Genomic DNA, 17,059 nt, shown 5'->3' with positions numbered 1-17,059 from the left:
AGTTTGTTGTAGAGTCTATTGAAGACTGGTTGGAAATAGAGTTGATATTGATATTCCCTTCATTCTTCTGGACAAATCTGCTAGGGACCCACAAAGGTCCTCTGCCTTTTCTGGCCATATCTGAGGGTCCGAGATGAGCCAACCCAGGTATTTCCATGGTGCAGAATAATGCTGGACCTTTTCAGGGGCGACACCCAGTCCACAGGAGTGCAAATGGTTGATGAGCCACTGTAATTCACTATCTGTTAAAGCAGATTCTGCAGCAAACAAAATGTCATCCATGTAGTGATAAATTAGCATGTGAGACCATTGCTTCCGCACAGGCTGAAGTGCCCAGTCCACAAAGATTTGACACATAGTAGGACTGTTTCTGGACCCCTGGGGTAAAACTACCCATTCATAGTGTTTGGCAGGGGCTGCATGGTTAACAGATGGCAGAGTGAATGCAAACCTCTGTGTATCGTCAGGGTGTAAAGGAATTGTGAAAAAACAGTCCTTTAAGTCTATTATTACAATTTACCAATTTTGTGGGATCATTGTAGGAGCAGGAAGGCCAGGTTGCAGTGCACCCATAGCTAACATTTGATCATTAACTTTTCATAAGTGCATAAAAGTCGCCATTTTCCAGATTTTTTCAGGATGACAAATATAGGAGTGTTCCATGGGCTTGTGGAAGGTTATGTGACCTGCTTTTAGCTGTTCCTGCACTAACTCTTCTGCAATGCACAGCCTTTCTGAGGTCATCGGCCACTGGTCTACCCACACTGGTTTTTCAGTTAACCATGTAGTTTTTAGAATGGGCGGCTGCTGCCCAGTGGCCATGGCACAAAATGCTGATCTGTTGTCAGGACCAGTCCCAGTTGTGACAAAACATCCAATCCAATCAATCCTGGCAAAGTGTGTGGAAGTTGCATTATATAAGGTCGAGTTACAATTGTTTGGCGGTCTTCAAACTGGAAAGTAATTAATTCTTTACTTTGTTTTGGTGCTTTTTCACCTCCCACCCCCATTACTTGTGTGATTGAGACTGTAATTCCCATGCCTGAGGCCATGTATGTTGATTGATGATGGTGACATCTGCTCCAGAGTCCAGTAATGGTTCTAAACTAATTTGTTGACTGCCCTTTTTCAATTGAATTTTCTGGTATGGTCTTTGATTAAGGTCCAATGGGAAAAACACATCACATCTAGAAGGTCCAAAACCTTTACTTCCTCTTATTTTATCTACTTGGCGTTTTTCTTTTGAGTTTTTCATAATACTTTCAATGTGCAAGAAAGTTTTCATAGGGAAGTATTTGAGCAATTTTGCTCCTTTTGGGGATTGTTACAGGTAGTTGTAAAGCACAGGCCATGATTTGTACTTGCCCTAGGAAATCTGCATCTATTACGCCAGGTAATACAATTACTCCTTGTTTACTTGTTGACAACCTGCCATGTAAAAGTCCTCCCACTCAAGACTCAGCACTGAGCACAGGGCCTTTTACTTCAGTTGGAATCAATGTTACCTCTTTGTTGCTCAGGGTTACCTCTACTGTGGCTGCCTTGTCCACTCCAGGACTCCCTCGGGTGGCTGGGACACGCTAGTATAGATAACCATACTTTTCATCTGTGTCAAAAGGGTATGTTGGGTAGAAGGGGTCTGTACTTGTGTCTTTGGCGGAAACCCGTCGCACTGCTCTGCATGTTTTCTGACAGTCTGCGAGTACAGGCAGCAATGGCATGAGTATCAGAGTTACACACGTGACACCAAACAGTTTTGGAACAGGTTCGCTGCATATGACCGAATTCACCACATCGGAAGCAGGTACCGGTTTTAATCTTTCTGTTACTTTGACCTTTTATCTTAGTTTGCCTGCCTCCATTTCCAGACAGAGCAGCTGCAATTACATGACCTTCTTCCTTTAATGTTTCTTTCATTGTTCATGTGAAGGTGGCTGTCTGATTATTCTATTCTGCTCGAGTAGCTCTCATAAGCATTTCAACTGGACTCCCTTGTGGTAATGTTGCTAGGATTGCTCTCGTTCTAGGATTTGTTCCTTCAAAAGTGAGAGTGTGAAACGTATGTTCCTGGAGTTCAGGTGGCAAATCTGTATTATCTTTTATTGCTGCTGACTAACGGTCTAGGAATTGTCCATAGGGCTCTGTGCTTCCCTGGCAAACAGTGGTATAAGGTGCAGGTTTTTTCTTATCAGGTACAGACAAAAGAGCTCGGTGGGCTAAAGTCTGGGCAGTTTGGTGCATTTGAATAGGATATTGTAGCTGAACTTGTGTGTTAGAATAGGGTCTTTGCCCAGTTAGCATATCTGCTTGTAGTCCATACAGAGGGTTTCCTACTTACCAGATGTTTATTTGCTTATTCATCTGCTAATCTTTTCCATTCTCTTTAAAACAATAAATGCTGAGATGGAATGAGATGCCAACATCAGGAAATTGGAGATTTTGAGGGGGTAAATTGCTATATCACCTCCCAACATCCTTGTAATCCCCTAAGTTTTCTGCCTCTCCTTCCAGAGGTGACATATGTTTGTTTTTTTTTTTGCCCTGAGTTCCTGCCTAAGGGTTCAGGTTAGGGTTAGGCCTCTCTTTAATGAGGCCAGTCATTTTCCCACACTGGTGTCTTATGGCACATGGGCACAGCTCCTGCAGCTTTAAAATTTCCTTTTTAAAGAATCTCCAGCTCTCCTGGATTCCTTTTCCCTTCAGGACTGACTCCCAAGGGACTCTGTCAATGGATCTCCTAGAAAGGACAAAATGTGCCCTCCAGCAATCCAAGGGGGCAGTTCTGTTGCCCTGTCCTTTCTATCCCCACAGTGGAAAACTGTCATTTTGTGGTTGCTTTGTCCAAGACACTCCCAAATACCACATCACACACCGCTGATGGAATAATAGAATCAGATAATGGTATGGGTTGGAAAGGACCTTAAAGGGCCTCTACTTCCAACCCTCCTGCCATGGCCAGGGACAGATTCCAGTAGTGGAAGTTGCTGCAAGCCCTGCCCAAACTGGCCTTGGACACATCCAGCAACGGGGCAGCAACAGCTTCTCTGGGCAACATGTGCCAGGACCTCACTGCCCTCACAGGGAAGATTTTCTTCTAGAAGCTGATCTAAACCTGCTCTTTATCAGAGGAGAGCCATTCTCCCACGTCCTGTCACTCCAGGTCCAGCACCGAGACCCATGGCTGACACCAGTCCTGGGGCAGCTCCATGGAGATCCTCCACTGCTACAAGTGGTTGCCGTGGGCATGAGCTGAGGCCTGTAGCAGATCCTGCTGCCTTGGCAACCACTTGCTATCTCCTTCCGAGATAGCTCAGTTACCACAGCATTGTCAATGGACCTGCTCCTAAATTTTGCCTTGGCCCAAGAAAAAATTTGGACCAAGTCTTGGCCCAGCTGTGATCCTGGACTGCTGTGTATTGGAGACTGAAATATTATTGTTTATGACTTAAACATCCTCATGAAGAACTTTTGCCTATTATAGTAAAAATGTTTTGCAAAAGCTGCAGAGAAGACCACCACACCCTGAATGGGGCCCTGACTGAGGGCCTGCACTGCTCGATGATAAAGATAAGAGAAAGTAACGACTCAAGGCTGAGGACATTCACAGCGCCCAAGCCTAACACCTTCTTAGTGGAGACCGAAGCCCTGGGGCTATCAGCTGCCAGACTCCAACAGACCCTCCCAACAAAGGGTGGTGGGAAGAGACCTTGGCTTACCCCAGATGCCCCCCCCTCCCCCCCCCAGGCTGCTCCACCACTCCAGCTTCAGGAAAAGACAGCAAGAGAAAACCTGATGAAAATGCTCCTGGAGGAGATGGGGTGGGGGGATGTGAGTCCCTCGGGAGCTGCTCCGGGTCCCTTTCCATGGGCCGAGTCCCTCAGGTGGAGGCATTTCGGATGCAGAGGCAACACCTACCTCACTGTATTCTTCTCCAGTGCTGCAGGGGAGTCTCTGCTCTGCGGCACCTCCTTACCTGGGGTGCTGCTCAAGGAGGAAGGACAACAGCAGTGAAAGGGACGTTTTTGCACCAAAATAAAATTAAACTGTGAATGTTATTTTTCTCAAGGATTTTAAGATTTGTAAATCCCATGTTCTGAAATGATCTGAGGTGTAGCAGGCAAGACCTAGAGAGTTTAGAGATAAAAGCAGCATTTTTATATGTTTTTTATGAAAAATAAAATATTTTTCACTCAGACATGGCAGGTTCTACCTGCTGCTGCAGGGTTTGGGTAGGGAATTTTGGGACATCCAGCAGATCCCGACACCTCATTTTTCCTGAAGTGAGGATTCTGAAATGGCAAAGGAAAAGGATCAGGACAGTTTAGAAGCTGAGGAAAACTACCCGAAATGTGGTTGCTGAGGCTCTTGCCTGTGTTTTGGACAGTGAAAGAATAGTTGGGGTTGGAAGGGCCTCTGGAGATCAACCAAGAAAATGTCCTGGTCTGGTGCAATCTCCTCACCTCAGAATGTTTGGGGTTTGGGAGGTTGTTGTAAGTTGACTGAATATTAACACTTAGTGTAACCACTGAAGATATAGACAAGCCTCTGAGAGCACAGGGCTTTAAAAGCAGAGAACTCCCAGGGGAACGCTCTCCCCACAGGCTGGGTAGGAGAGGGGAAGTCATGCAGCCCAGGCTGAGGTAGGCCAGGGGCCCCAGACAGAGAAGGGGGGTGAAAGGAATAAAACCGGGCCAGCCCCTGCAAAACAGATGGGTGGAGAAACACTGAGATGTCCTGGGCAGCCCCCGCAGGGAGAGAAAAAAAGAGAGAAAGCCTCTATCACCTTAAAATTTAGTATCATGTGCCAGCAGTACACTGACCTGAAAAGACACCGCTGGGGTTTGGGAGAGCTGCTGTGGAGAAAGAAGAAATGCAGACAGCTGAATCCCCTGCTTGGTCTTTCAGAGGACCCTTCTGCTGTGGGACTGCTGAGGGAAGAAGAACAGCAGGTACTGATGGCCAGCACAACAGTGTCCCATTGACAACATGGCACCAAATGGAACTTTAGGATGCTGTCCATGAACTGATCCATGAACTGGAGAGCTGAGTGTGCTCAGCAAAACTCGATCACCCGTCAATAGCCCCACTGGCCCCTGCCTGAGTCCCGTGGAGAGTGGACACTGACAGTGGACTGTCATGGCCTGAATGAAGTCCCACCATCACTGAGTGCTGACATGCTGGACGTGTTGGAACTTCAGTATGAGCTGGAGTCCAAGGCAGCAAAGTGGTGCTGCCAATAGACATTGCCAATGCATTCTTCTCCGTTCCTCTGTCAGCAGATTCCCAGAACTGGCATCTCTCTTTGGGCCCTCAGCCCTGAAGCTGTCCCAAACAGTGCCTTGGCCTCCCTGTGGCCCCCTGCCCACACAGGTTGGCTTGGTGACCATCTTGCTCTGTGCCACCAGATGCTCCAGAGGGGCCCTCTGGGTCCCTGCTGAGGGGGGAGCAGGAGCTGATGATGGAGCTCTGTGCTCAGTCACATGGCGGGGATGTCCCACTTACAGGGGAGTCTCAGTCTTATGGGGAGGGGGTTTTCCAGTCCAACGATGGATGCCCCGGTCTCATGGGAGGAGGGGTGTATATCCCAATCCCATGGGGAAAGTCTCAGTTCCAGGATGGTAAATCAGTTACATGTGAGTGTGTCTCGAGGCCATTAACTGGGGGGCGGGGGGGAGGGGGGAGTAGGCAGATCTCAATCTCATACCTAGGGGTCAAAATCCCTGGGTGGGGACTCATTCCATGAAGGGTTATAATGTCCTCTGTCCCACTGGCAGGTTCCCAGAAATTAAGTAGAGGAAGGATGCTCTTGCCCTGTCCTGTTTGCCACAGAGTTGGGGTCCCCCCTGTATTCAAGGTCTTTCCCCTCTCTATTTGTTGTCTCCCAGAGGAACACAATGCCACTAGAGTGATGTCCCAGCTGGCCAGGAAGAGTCCAGGGACCTCCTGCCACAGGGCACAGACACAGGGGTATGGGCGATAGGGTGGGAACATGGGAGACACATGGGGAAGACTGGGGACACACGGGAGACATGAGGACATTCTGGGATATGTGGGGGGACAGGGGGGACGTGAGGGACACATGAGGGACCCTGGAGACATGTGTGTACGTGAGGGGGGCAGATGGGGACACAGCATGGCAGTGAGGGTACTGTGTCCATGGGGAAGGGCAGTGTTAGAAATGATGCAACTCCTAAAATTTTTAAATAACTTTAGTCAGGGGTCTTTGCCCAGGGGGAAGGGAACAGAAGTTTCTTTTCAAGAGACTCTGTTCCCCGGGCAAGGCCTGATGAGCTTGACATCTCAATGGACTGGGACTTGCCAGAGGATGCTCAAGAAAGGAGAGACCTTCTGCATCTAAACATCCTTAATGGTGTGTCAGAGACATTTGATCTGAGAAAAGATCAATAAGAGAATGAAGAATGACGACCTAATGAGTGCTGAAGGCAAAGGGATCAATAACCAATAGGAAACCAGATACAAAGAACTGTGTAACTTGTGGCAAATGAACGTTGAACCAGTGAATTTTTCTGGGTTTTGACTGTATAAGTATGTGAAAAATCTAGTAAAGAACCATGTGTGATGGAATAGTTTTCTCTGCACAACACAGGCAATGTGGGGATGAAATTATCTCTGTTGCACATTCTGGCCAGAGCAACATCCTGGTCAGAATAAAGTAATGCTTTAATTCTCTTAAACTAGAAATGTTGTTGGACAGTTTTTGTTTTTCCTGCAGTTTTGGTCACAGCAGGACAGTGCCTTCATGTCCTTCCATATCCCCTGTCATGGTTTGACACTGGCACATTGCCAGCCTCCCCATGAAAATACAACCCCCAAATGATTTGCTGTGAGATACGATCAGGAACAGAGCAGAGCAGGCCCAAGCTTAATAACAAAGGAGAATCTTTATTAAACTACTACTACTATAAAAGGAAAAAGAAAGGAAAAAAGTAAATAAAAAAAAAAATTAAAACCTTCCAAAAACATTCCTCCTCCCTCCCCCAGTTCCAACAAACCACAGTGAGACACAACTTGGACCCCCAGTCAGGTTCCCACCCTTCCGATAATCAATACTCAGTCCATCGAGGGACAGAGGAGTCTCTCCTGTGCCATAGACCCCCCAAGAAACACAACTGCTACTTCTTGTGTTTCCATGTCACACATGGCACCGCCCAGTGAAAAAAATTGCCACCGGTAACAACTCCTTTCCATGCACAGTACCCTCACCACCGTACATGGATGGACAGACTGCTCATAGGGTAGGGTTTTCTTTTCAAGGATGCTTTGCCAAGGACCAAAGAAAAACAACAGTTCAGTTTCTCATTTTTGGGACCACAGTCCCCCCCATTTTCTTCCTCCCCTGGGGCCGAGGGTCTCAAGAACAGAGATCATCTTTCTGAAGACAGAGGACATCACCACACCCTCCTCAACTCTTCTCTGTTCACTCCACTCCGGTGTTGGTAGTCACTGAAACAGGTCTCTTGGCTCACCAGACATCCCCCTAAAATACAATCTCTCTTGGAGAAGAGAATTGGTTCAGTCTATGGTTAACAAGAAAAAGTCCAGCCAAAAGCCACTCCATCATCTCCTCCCACCTAGAATTTCACCTAACATCTTGGATCCCAGACTGTCTCTCTTCTTCTCTTTCAAATCAAGGAGGAGTAATATTTCACAAAGCTTCATTTCTCAAGGAAGGGTTAAAAGTCTCAGATTCCCCGGACACCTGGCTCTCTGCCCGGATCTCCGGCTCCCATGGCTGGGCACCTTCTTTTGCCCCCCAGCTCTTCTCCTTCCCCGCGGTGTACTGCTGACTGACACCGTCGCTGTCTCTTTCTCTCTCTCTCCAGAGAGACTCTGGGGGGGAACACAGACATCCCAGATTTTCCTCCACCCTTCCATCTGAAGGGGGCCCGCCTGTTTCCAGTCCCTCCACCCTTCGGCCTTACCTCAGTCAGGCCACAGGACTTCCCCTGTCCCGCCCTGCCACCTGGCTGGGCAGGGGAGAGTCTGCACTGCACCCTGACCGGAACCAAAAACAGCAAGGTTTTGCTGGCCTTCACCTCTACCTGGCAGATAATCATCTGCAGCACCATTAGACAAGGTGTTTCCTTTCACAAGAATAGATACTGTCATTCACATTGAAGAACTTGGTTGCAGCATTTGGAGCTGAGTTCCAGTTTTGAATACATCTAGGGCTCTAGACCAGAACCAAGAAAAGCAAGTTCCCCTGGGAATTCTTCTTTTAACCCCTTTGTGTTCTCAGAGGCGCGTCCAGCCTTCAGTTGATCAGCCCAAGTACCAATATCCAACCCCAATCACTGACTGGCTTGACCCTCTTCCTTCCAAGAAAATTCCATTCCGTGTCAAACCACAACATCCCCCCACATCACCTGAATGTCCTTTTTTCCTCAGATGGATTTTATGGACAGCTGCAACCCTCAACTGACACCCACTGGCCACAGGGAAGCACCAGGAGCGACTGGGGCCATGCTGGGAGCAATGGGGATCACAACTGGGCTAACTGGGATCATACAGGGAACAAATGCTGGAGAGTGACAGGGAGAAAGGAGATTCATTCTGGGGGTAAATAGGAGCAATTGGGACCACACTGGGGTCATACTGTTATCATAGTGGGAGTGACTAGGATCATACAGGGAATGACCGGTACCATACTGAAGGTGACTGGGAGCCACTGAGACCAGGGCCAGAAGGATCCAGCAAACTTCAGGCCTTGTTGTTGGAACATCCCTGGAAGAGATTCCTTGAGGGGAACAAATGGCACAGACATGAAACAGGCATTTGAAACAGCCAGGGGTTGGGAAAGACAGGTATTGCCTAACTCACCTGGTCTGTTGCTGTGCCCAGGTGGCCCCAGTGGGTGTTGGACATGTGTGGGTGTGTCTGCCTGAAGCTCAGCAAAGCCTTTGGCACTGCCTCCATCTCCCTGCCTCCCCTGGAACACCTGCAGCTCGCAGCTGGGACAGGTGCCTCTCGCTGGGAACACCTGGCTGGTGGCCAAGGAGGGGTGGGAATGGGGCCACAGCCAGCTGGGGCTGGGCACTGCTGGGGCTCCTTAGGGCTCAGTGTTGGGGCCGGTCCTGTTCAACATCTGGCCCGGGTGGACAACTAGGGGCAACTGGGAGGCCCACTGGGAAGACTGTGGGTAAACTGGGAGATCTTGCAATACCCTCAAGAGACCCCAAAGCCCACCTGGGCCACTATGGGTTCACTAATGCCCCAATCTTCTTCTCCCAATGGGTTTCGTGAACAGTTGTTATCCCTGACTGACCCCCACTGGGTACTGGGAGGCACAGGAAACTACTGGGACCATGTTGGGAGCCAACTGAAAACACACTGGGAGCAAATGGAAGATGCTGGAATCATACTGGGGGTACTGGGACCAGAACTGGGGCAACTAGGATCATGCAGGAGGGGACAGCTTGGGACCATGCTGGGTTCGTACTGGGAGCGACTGGAACCACACTGGGGGCAACCGGGATCATACTGGGAGTAACTGGAATCATAGTGGGATCATTCTAGTACAGACAGGAATTGACTGGGACCATTGGAGGTGTGACAGGGATCATACTGGGAGTAGTTGTTGTGAAAAATGCAGATTTTATGATTGGCTTTTCGCAAATGTTACAATGACTGTTATATGTGTAATGTTAGAAAGTTATGCTGTATTAATTCGCTTAAGTAGTGTGTTAAAGGTAGTTTTAGGTTACAACATAAAGTTAAAATAGAAACTCTGCAGTGTAGGATTTTTTTACTAGCTCAAGCAAGAGATGAGATAATCAAGAAACTCTTTGCACAGAGATGACAGTGACTTGGGGCCCATAAAGAATTACTGCCTCCTTATCAGAAAAGACAAACTTTCTTCCACCTTCTCTCCGTCTTTATGGAACCACCAGGATTAAGGGGAAGAAGCTGACAAAAACCAGAAAAGTTCTTAATTTTCAGGGAATTTATGCATCATGTATGAGATATATGAATATGCAACAGGTTATGCTTTTACGGTTATTCTTTTGTTCACAAGCTATGCTTTTCGAGACTTAGTGTCCGAGAGCATCCGGACATGTCCGTAATTCTTTGCTTTTTGTCTTGTAATTGTCCTAACTCTAAATTATATTACTCTAATTGTATTACTATTTTTATAACAATTTTATTATTATTAAACTTTTAAAATTTTAAAAGCCAAATGATTGGCATTTTTCACAGTTGTGATCATACTGGACTCACACTGGGAGTGATTGGAAAGCCCTAGAATCACGTTGCAGGGGACTGCAATCCTACTGGGATCCTTCTGGGAGTAACTGGAGCCACGCAGATGACCGGGAGCAGCGGGAACCACAGTGGGAGTAACGGGGATCACACGGGGAGTGACGGGGATCACACGGGGAGTGACGGGGATCCCACGGGGACGGTGACAGAGATCAGCGGGAGCCCCGGGGCGCGCGGTGCGGGCCGGGCGCATGCAAATTTATGCTAATGACCCCGGCCGCTGCGGCGCCATCGAGTAATGCGGCGGCGCAGAGCGCGGGAGGAAGTGACGTCACGAGCAGCGCCGCGGCGGCGGGAGATTTGAACAGGGCAGCGGCAGCGGCGGGAGGTTTGAACAGGGCAGGGGGAGGTTTGAACAGGGCAGGGGGAGGTTTGAACAGGGCAGGGGGAGGTTTGAACAGGGCAGGGGGAGGTTTGAGCAGGGCAGGGGGAGGTTTGAGCAGGGCAGGGGGAGGTTTGAACAGGGCAGGGGGAGGTTTGAGCAGGGCAGGGGGAGGTTTGAACAGGGCAGGGGGAGGTTTGAACAGGTTTGAACAGGGCAGGGGGAGGTTTGAACAGGGCAGGGGGAGGTTTGAGCAGGGCAGGGGGAGGTTTGAGCAGGTTTGAACAGGGCAGGGGGAGGTTTGAGCAGGTTTGAACAGGGCAGGGGGAGGTTTGAACAGGGCAGGGGGAGGTTTGAACAGGGCAGGGGGAGGTTTGAGCAGGTTTGAACAGGGCAGGGGGAGGTTTGAGCAGGTTTGAACAGGGCAGGGGGAGGTTTGAACAGGGCAGGGGGAGGTTTGAACAGGGCAGGGGGAGGTTTGAACAGGGCAGGGGGAGGTTTGAGCAGGGCAGGGGGAGGTTTGAGCAGGGCAGGGGGAGGTTTGAGCAGGGCAGGGGGAGGTTTGAGCAGGGCAGGGGGAGGTTTGAGCAGGGCAGGGGGAGGTTTGAACAGGTTTGAACAGGGCAGGGGGAGGTTTGGGCAGGGCAGGGGGAGGTTTGAACAGGGCAGGGGGAGGTTTGAACAGGGCAGGGGGAGGTTTGAGCAGGGCAGGGGGAGGTTTGAACAGGGCAGGGGGAGGTTTGAGCAGGGCAGGGGGAGGTTTGAACAGGTTTGAACAGGGCGGCAGCGGCGGATCCCGGGCGTAATGTCACTGGCAGTGAGAGGCAGGGGGAGCTTGGGGGGACCCGAGAGTGGCACCAGACACCTCAGTCCGCCCTGACTCCCCCTTCCCCGGCCGTCGGGTCTCCTCCAGCCCTGCCGGACGCCTGGACTCGCCCTGACCCTGCGGCGGACTCGGCCACGCCATGCCGCGCCCCAAACCCACCCCCCGGCGGCGTGGCGCTCCCCCAGCCCCCCCATCGCCCCAGCCGCGGGCACGCAGTGAGTGAGGGGCGGGGGACTCCCCTTACAGACACCCCCTATGGACCTCCCACATCGAGCCCCTTTTAGACCCCCTCCAGAGCACTGCTATGGACTCCCCCATTGTTGTCCTCCATTCCCAGCCTGTGCCCTAGATACCCCATATGCTTCCATCACTATAGTCACTCCACACTCCCTCTCCCCTATAGCTCTCTATTGCGTGTAAACCAAGACTCCTGAACAAATGACCAGTATGACCAAGCAGAAGCCGTAAATTCTTTACATTGCACACACTTTTATAGATTCTACAAACTACTAAGATCACACTTATTGATTGGTGCCTTTGTCTTGTTCCCTCATTCTCTGCCTCCACTTCTCAGCTTCCATTATTTGTTACCATGCAGGTGTTCTACAGTTCTCTGTCATCTAGTTCTTGTGATCCTGCAGTTTCTCAGCTTCTTCATTCTTATTTTAGCACAGTTTATGTCTTAGTAACCTTGATGAATTCCTGAGAAAATTCTGGTAAGAACAGTTACAAGTGGTATGGCTGGTGCACACTGAGGCCCAAGTTGTTCAGCTACATTGCTACAACCCCCTACACCCTGTTCCTCAAAACCCCTCATACTCCCTGTTCCCTATAACTCCCCTATATTGGCCGTCACTGTAGGTCTCTATAGATCCCTCACACCTGCAATGTCCCCCCAGACCTTACAGATCCCTTATAACCCCCACAGCTTTCCCCTGTCCCCCGGGCCCCTATAGCCCCCCCATAGAGCCCCCTGTGTTCTGCCAGGCCCTATGGATCTCTTATACCCCCCATGTTCCTTCAGAGCCCCCCATCTGTGCTCCCCAGGCCAAACAGATCTGCTGAAGCCCCCACAGACCCCTGTCCAATGCCTCTGCAGGGCGCCGCCCAGGCCAGCGGGCATTGCAGGAGATCCGCAAGTACCAGAGCAGCACCCGCCTGCTGCTGCGCCCCGGCCCCTTCGCCCGCCTGGTAAGGACCCCCCACATCCCAAAATGAACACTCCTGCGCCGTAAAATCCCCAGACACTCCAATTTCCCCCACGGAACCTTTCCAGCGCCCCCCATGGACTCCCAAACTCCCCTGAGACTGCACAGATCATCTCAGATACCCAAAAAAATCTACTTTAGGACCCCTAAATCCCTCCAGGACGCTCCCAATTTCACCTAGAACCTCCAACATTGTCGGGTATCTTCCAAACCACTCTGGATCCCCTCTTCTGGGATCCCCAAATCCATCCCAGAACACCCCAGATCAATACTTTCAGACCCTGCAACCTCCTCCAGAGCCTTTAAATCCACTCTGAGACCCTTCAGCTCCCCACAAGATTCTCCCAAATACCCACTGGGACCCTTCAAACAATCCACTGGACCCCTTAAAATCCAACCCCAAATCCACCCTAGGCCCCCTGAAATCCAACCTGGAACCCTCCAACCTCCACTTGACCCCCTCCCTAAAACCCATTGGGACCCTCCAACCCCCTACAGACCAACCAAGTTACCCCCCAGAACCCCAGATCACCCCCTGGGACTCCTCAGGACCACCCCCTTTCCCCAGGGCCCCCACTCAACCCTGTTCCAGCCTTCCCCATGTCCTTGTCCTCCCCGTCCTCATGACATAGTGGGCCTGTCCTCTCCCAACATCCTTGCATCTCCCCCAATGTCCTTCTGTGGTTCCAGGCATCTTTGTGTCCTGCCACCTTCATGGATTGAGTGTTCCCTGCGCCCCTCCCACCGTGCTGGCACTGTCCCTCCTGTCCCATCAGGGTGTCCCCAGGGGAGTGTCCACATGTTCCCATGGCTGAGGGTGTTCCCAAGATGTTCCTAGAGTGGTGCTTGCCCCTTGCCTCCCACCTGGGATCTCTGCAGGGTGTCCCCATCATGGTGTTCCCACATCCACACTCCCCAGTGTATCCTCAGGTGTTCCTGTCCCCTGTGTTCCTGTCCCTGGGGTGTCTCCAGGGTGACAACAAGGGTGTCCCCTGGTCCCTGGGATGTCCCCAGGGCAGTGTGTCCGTGTCTCCAGGGTGTCACCATGGTGGTGGCCCCAGCCCGGGATGTCCCCAATGCCCCCATATCCCCTCCATGTTGTCCCAGTGTCCCCACACTCCCTGTGACCCCAATGCTGCCATGTGGGCCCCTCCCTGTGCCCTCTCTGCCGCAGGTGCGGGAGATCTGCCTACTCTTCACCCGCGGGGTGGATTACCGCTGGCAGCGCATGGCTCTGCTGGCGCTGCAGGAGGTAGGGCTTGGAGGGCTCAGGAGTGGTGGGGGCGTTCACAGAGGGGCTGGAGGGGTCCTATGGGTCCTCCTGGGGTATCCAGGGAACATGGGGGGTGGGGAGGGGGCTGAAGGGGATCTCATGGGTTCTGAGAAGGGACATGGGGACTGGGGGAGGGGGGCTCTGTGGGTGCTGGGGGTGTCTCTGGGGGGCTGGGGAGGTCCAGAAAGGTCTCTTTTGGTGCTTGGATGAGGCTGAGAGGTTTGTTAGGTGTGTGTGATGGGAGCTGAGGGGGAGTCTAGGAGAGTCTCCATGGGCTGGGGGGTGGTCTATGGGTTCTTGGACAGGGTTCCATGGATATTGAGACGGCCTCTGAGAGACCTCTGGGTGGTGGGGGTGGTCTCTTATTCCCGAGGTCTGTTGGGGACTGGGGATGGGTCACTGGGTGTTGGTCTCCCCTCATACATTTACAGGCACAGGGTGTTTCAGTCCCCCCAGTCACCCGTGGGAGGGTTTGGAGGAACCCTGCCCCCTGGGTGTGTGTTTGGAGGGGGGGGTCTCTGCCTGGGGGAAGAGCTGTGGGGGTTGGAGCATGCTGGGGGGCTTTGGGGGCACCCCCTCAGCTTTTAGGACACAGGCGGCAGAGGCCTTCATCGTGCGGATGCTGGAAGACGCGTACCTCTGCTCGCTGCACGCCCGCCGAGTCACCCTGTTCCCCAAGGATCTGCAGCTGGCCCGGCGCCTGCGAGGAGCCGAGGGGGGCGGCATCTGAATGGCGACCCCCCTGAGCCCCTGCACAGACTCAAACCCCCAGACCCCTGTCCCAGGACCCCCACCCTGAGGCTCACTCCTGACAATCTCACCCCCCTAATTTTACTGGGACCTCCTACGGTACCAGCATGCTGAGACACCCCACCATGGGGTCCCCCAAAGCTGGGGCCCTATCCTGACATGCCCAATCTGATTTAGGATCCACTTCCCCAAGACCCCCCATATGGACCCACCTCATAGACTCCCCCCCTATTGGATCCCCACCTCAGGATCCCCAACAACCCTCTCAGGGACCCATCCCAGGGTGGAGGTCCCTTTCCTTAGTCCAGCACCCATGACATTATTGAGGACCCCTACCCATGATCCCCCTGGAACCCCCTCACCAGATGCACCCCAATAAGTTAATAAATGTTTGTGACCCCTAGGTGCTGTTGCTGGGGAGAATGAAGGGGGTTTGAGGATGAGGCATCTCAGGGGGGAAATCTAGAGGGGAGGAGAACCCACAGGGAGGGGATTCTGAGAGTATTTTGTGTTTGGGCACGTGGGATGGGGGCCAGGAAGGTCTTGGGGCATAAGGGGTTCCATGTATAGTGGTGGTGGGGGCGCCTTAGGGGATTTGCTTGTTGAGCAGGGGCTCAGGGCTTTAGGGGTGGTGCTTAGAGGGGGTTTGAAAGTGGGTAGGGCTGCCTGTGGGAGGTGGGACTTAGTTCCTCTGTGAGGGTGGGGCTCTGGAGGTTCCCCATCCATGGGCAGAGCTCTGGGGTCGGGCTTCAGCGGGATCCCCTCCATGGGGCAGGGCTTGGGGGGCACACCCGGGGGGGGGCGGCGCTGCCCCGGCAGGTTGTGCCGCACCTGGGGGTGCAGGAGGGACCCAGAACGGACCCACTCAACCCCAATCCTGCCCTGGGACCCCAGCTCCTCCCTTCTTCATGCCTTGGAGACCCCCCCCCCCTCCGAACCTCAGAACCCAAAACCTACCCTGGGACCCCAAATCCCCTCAAACCTGCCCATCCCTGCCATCCTTGGGGTACTCTCTGAGCCCCCCAAACCTCAGGGACCCCAAATATCCTCCCTAAAACCCAGCCCAGACCCCACCCACCTGGTTTGGAATACCTCCAGTTTTGAGGTCCTGTCAACCCTCTTTTTTCCCCAGACAGGCTGGTGCTGAGCTTGGTGGGGAATATTTTTGTTACTGAACTTTCAAGGAAAGTTGACAACTCAAATTGTGGACAGAACAGAAAATTGATTTGACTAAAACCCACTCTCTAATGACCCTATAAGCAGCATTACATCTGATAATGAGGAAATCACATTACACCCCCAAATTAAAGATGAAACCTATGATAGTCAGGGTCAGCACACTTTTACTAAAACAGCGTGGTACACAGCAGCCAAGATAGCAAAGTTCCAGGAAAAGTGTAGCAGACTTACAAGGTAATTGGAAACTGGATATGTTTGGAGAGGGTCTCTGGCAGGGGCTGATTGAATCATTTGAAGCAGAGGCCCAGGGCTTCTGGAGGCCAGAAGTATTTCTAATGGTGGTGACCAGAGGAAACTGTGGCCTTTAACTCAGATTGCCGCCTATTGAGCAGGAGGTTGGATCCATTAGAGAGGAGTGATTTGCTTAGGATTGAGATCCCAACCATAGATCATGGACAGAGTGTACCAAAGGCAGCGTTTTTACAACTGATGAATGACAGATGTTCCAGGACAGCCCTCACCTACCTCACTGGTTATCCAAGTATGTGGCTCCCATGGTTGGAGTTTTGCTGGACAAAACACTGTGGCAGAATTTCAGGATCACTTGACGCAAGTGTTTACACCACAGAGAGGAAGACAAGGGAAAAGAGCCTTAACATGGGGATAGGGATCTTCAGGGCTAATTAGCTATGGCAGAAGGATGGGTTTCACTGAACAATAAGTAAACAGAACAATCAGGAAATTGGAATCGCAGCAAGGAAGTGGACTGCCCAAAAGGGAGCAGTAGGGTCCCAGTTCATGATGGAATGCAGTGTGAGCAAAAGGCTTGCAGGAAGGAATTTCTCGGGAAGTGATAAATTATCCACTGCTATTCTGGAGAATGTAGTGCCTGGAATGTAGTGGGGAAAAGGAAAGTTGCACTCGTCACAAGAAGGATAAAGATGTTGATGTAGGAGTTGGAACTCCTGAGAGACCTATAATTACTATGGCCCCACAGGCTAATGTTGTTAAGTGGAGTCTTAGAAACAACATTTAATAGCCTCAGTGAGTTGGGGGCTGGCGGCTGCAAACATTTAAGGAAGCTTACCAAAAATAAGACTTACACAGAAAATGAGGTATCAAAGTCACTACTGGCCTCTGAGATGGGGACAGGAGAAAAACTGAGAATTCAAGAGGATAAACTTATGACTAAGAAAGATCATCTTAGGACCCTACTTGCT

General features: G+C 51.5%; 2 protein-coding genes across 5 annotated transcripts in view; both read left to right on the top strand.

Moving 5' to 3' along the window:
- LOC140680256 (uncharacterized) overlaps positions 1 to 17,059 on the top strand; it is a 1,118,524-nt gene that overhangs the window by 1,007,786 nt on the left and 93,679 nt on the right. The window lies entirely within an intron of this gene.
- LOC121468303 (histone H3-like centromeric protein A) lies at positions 8,204 to 15,063 on the top strand. 4 transcript variants are annotated; one of them, XM_072919819.1, is made up of 5 exons: positions 8,204 to 10,609; positions 11,517 to 11,644; positions 12,529 to 12,620; positions 13,812 to 13,889; positions 14,499 to 15,063. In XM_072919819.1, the coding sequence occupies exons 2-5, from the start codon at positions 11,569 to 11,571 to the stop codon at positions 14,772 to 14,774; spliced, it is 522 nt and encodes a 173-aa protein (XP_072775920.1). In that variant the 5' UTR covers positions 8,204 to 10,609; positions 11,517 to 11,568; the 3' UTR covers positions 14,775 to 15,063. The 4 variants fall into 4 exon arrangements, with proteins under 4 accessions (XP_072775920.1, XP_072775922.1, XP_041567687.1 ...); XM_072919821.1 differs by having other exon boundaries at positions 14,492 to 15,063; XM_041711753.2 differs by having other exon boundaries at positions 14,506 to 14,779.

This window comes from Taeniopygia guttata, chromosome 30, assembly GCF_048771995.1.
Source record: "Taeniopygia guttata chromosome 30, bTaeGut7.mat, whole genome shotgun sequence".
Lineage (NCBI taxonomy): Eukaryota > Metazoa > Chordata > Aves > Passeriformes > Estrildidae > Taeniopygia > Taeniopygia guttata.
Note: the sequence above shows the minus strand (reverse complement) of the source record. Positions and strands in the feature narration are given on the sequence as shown.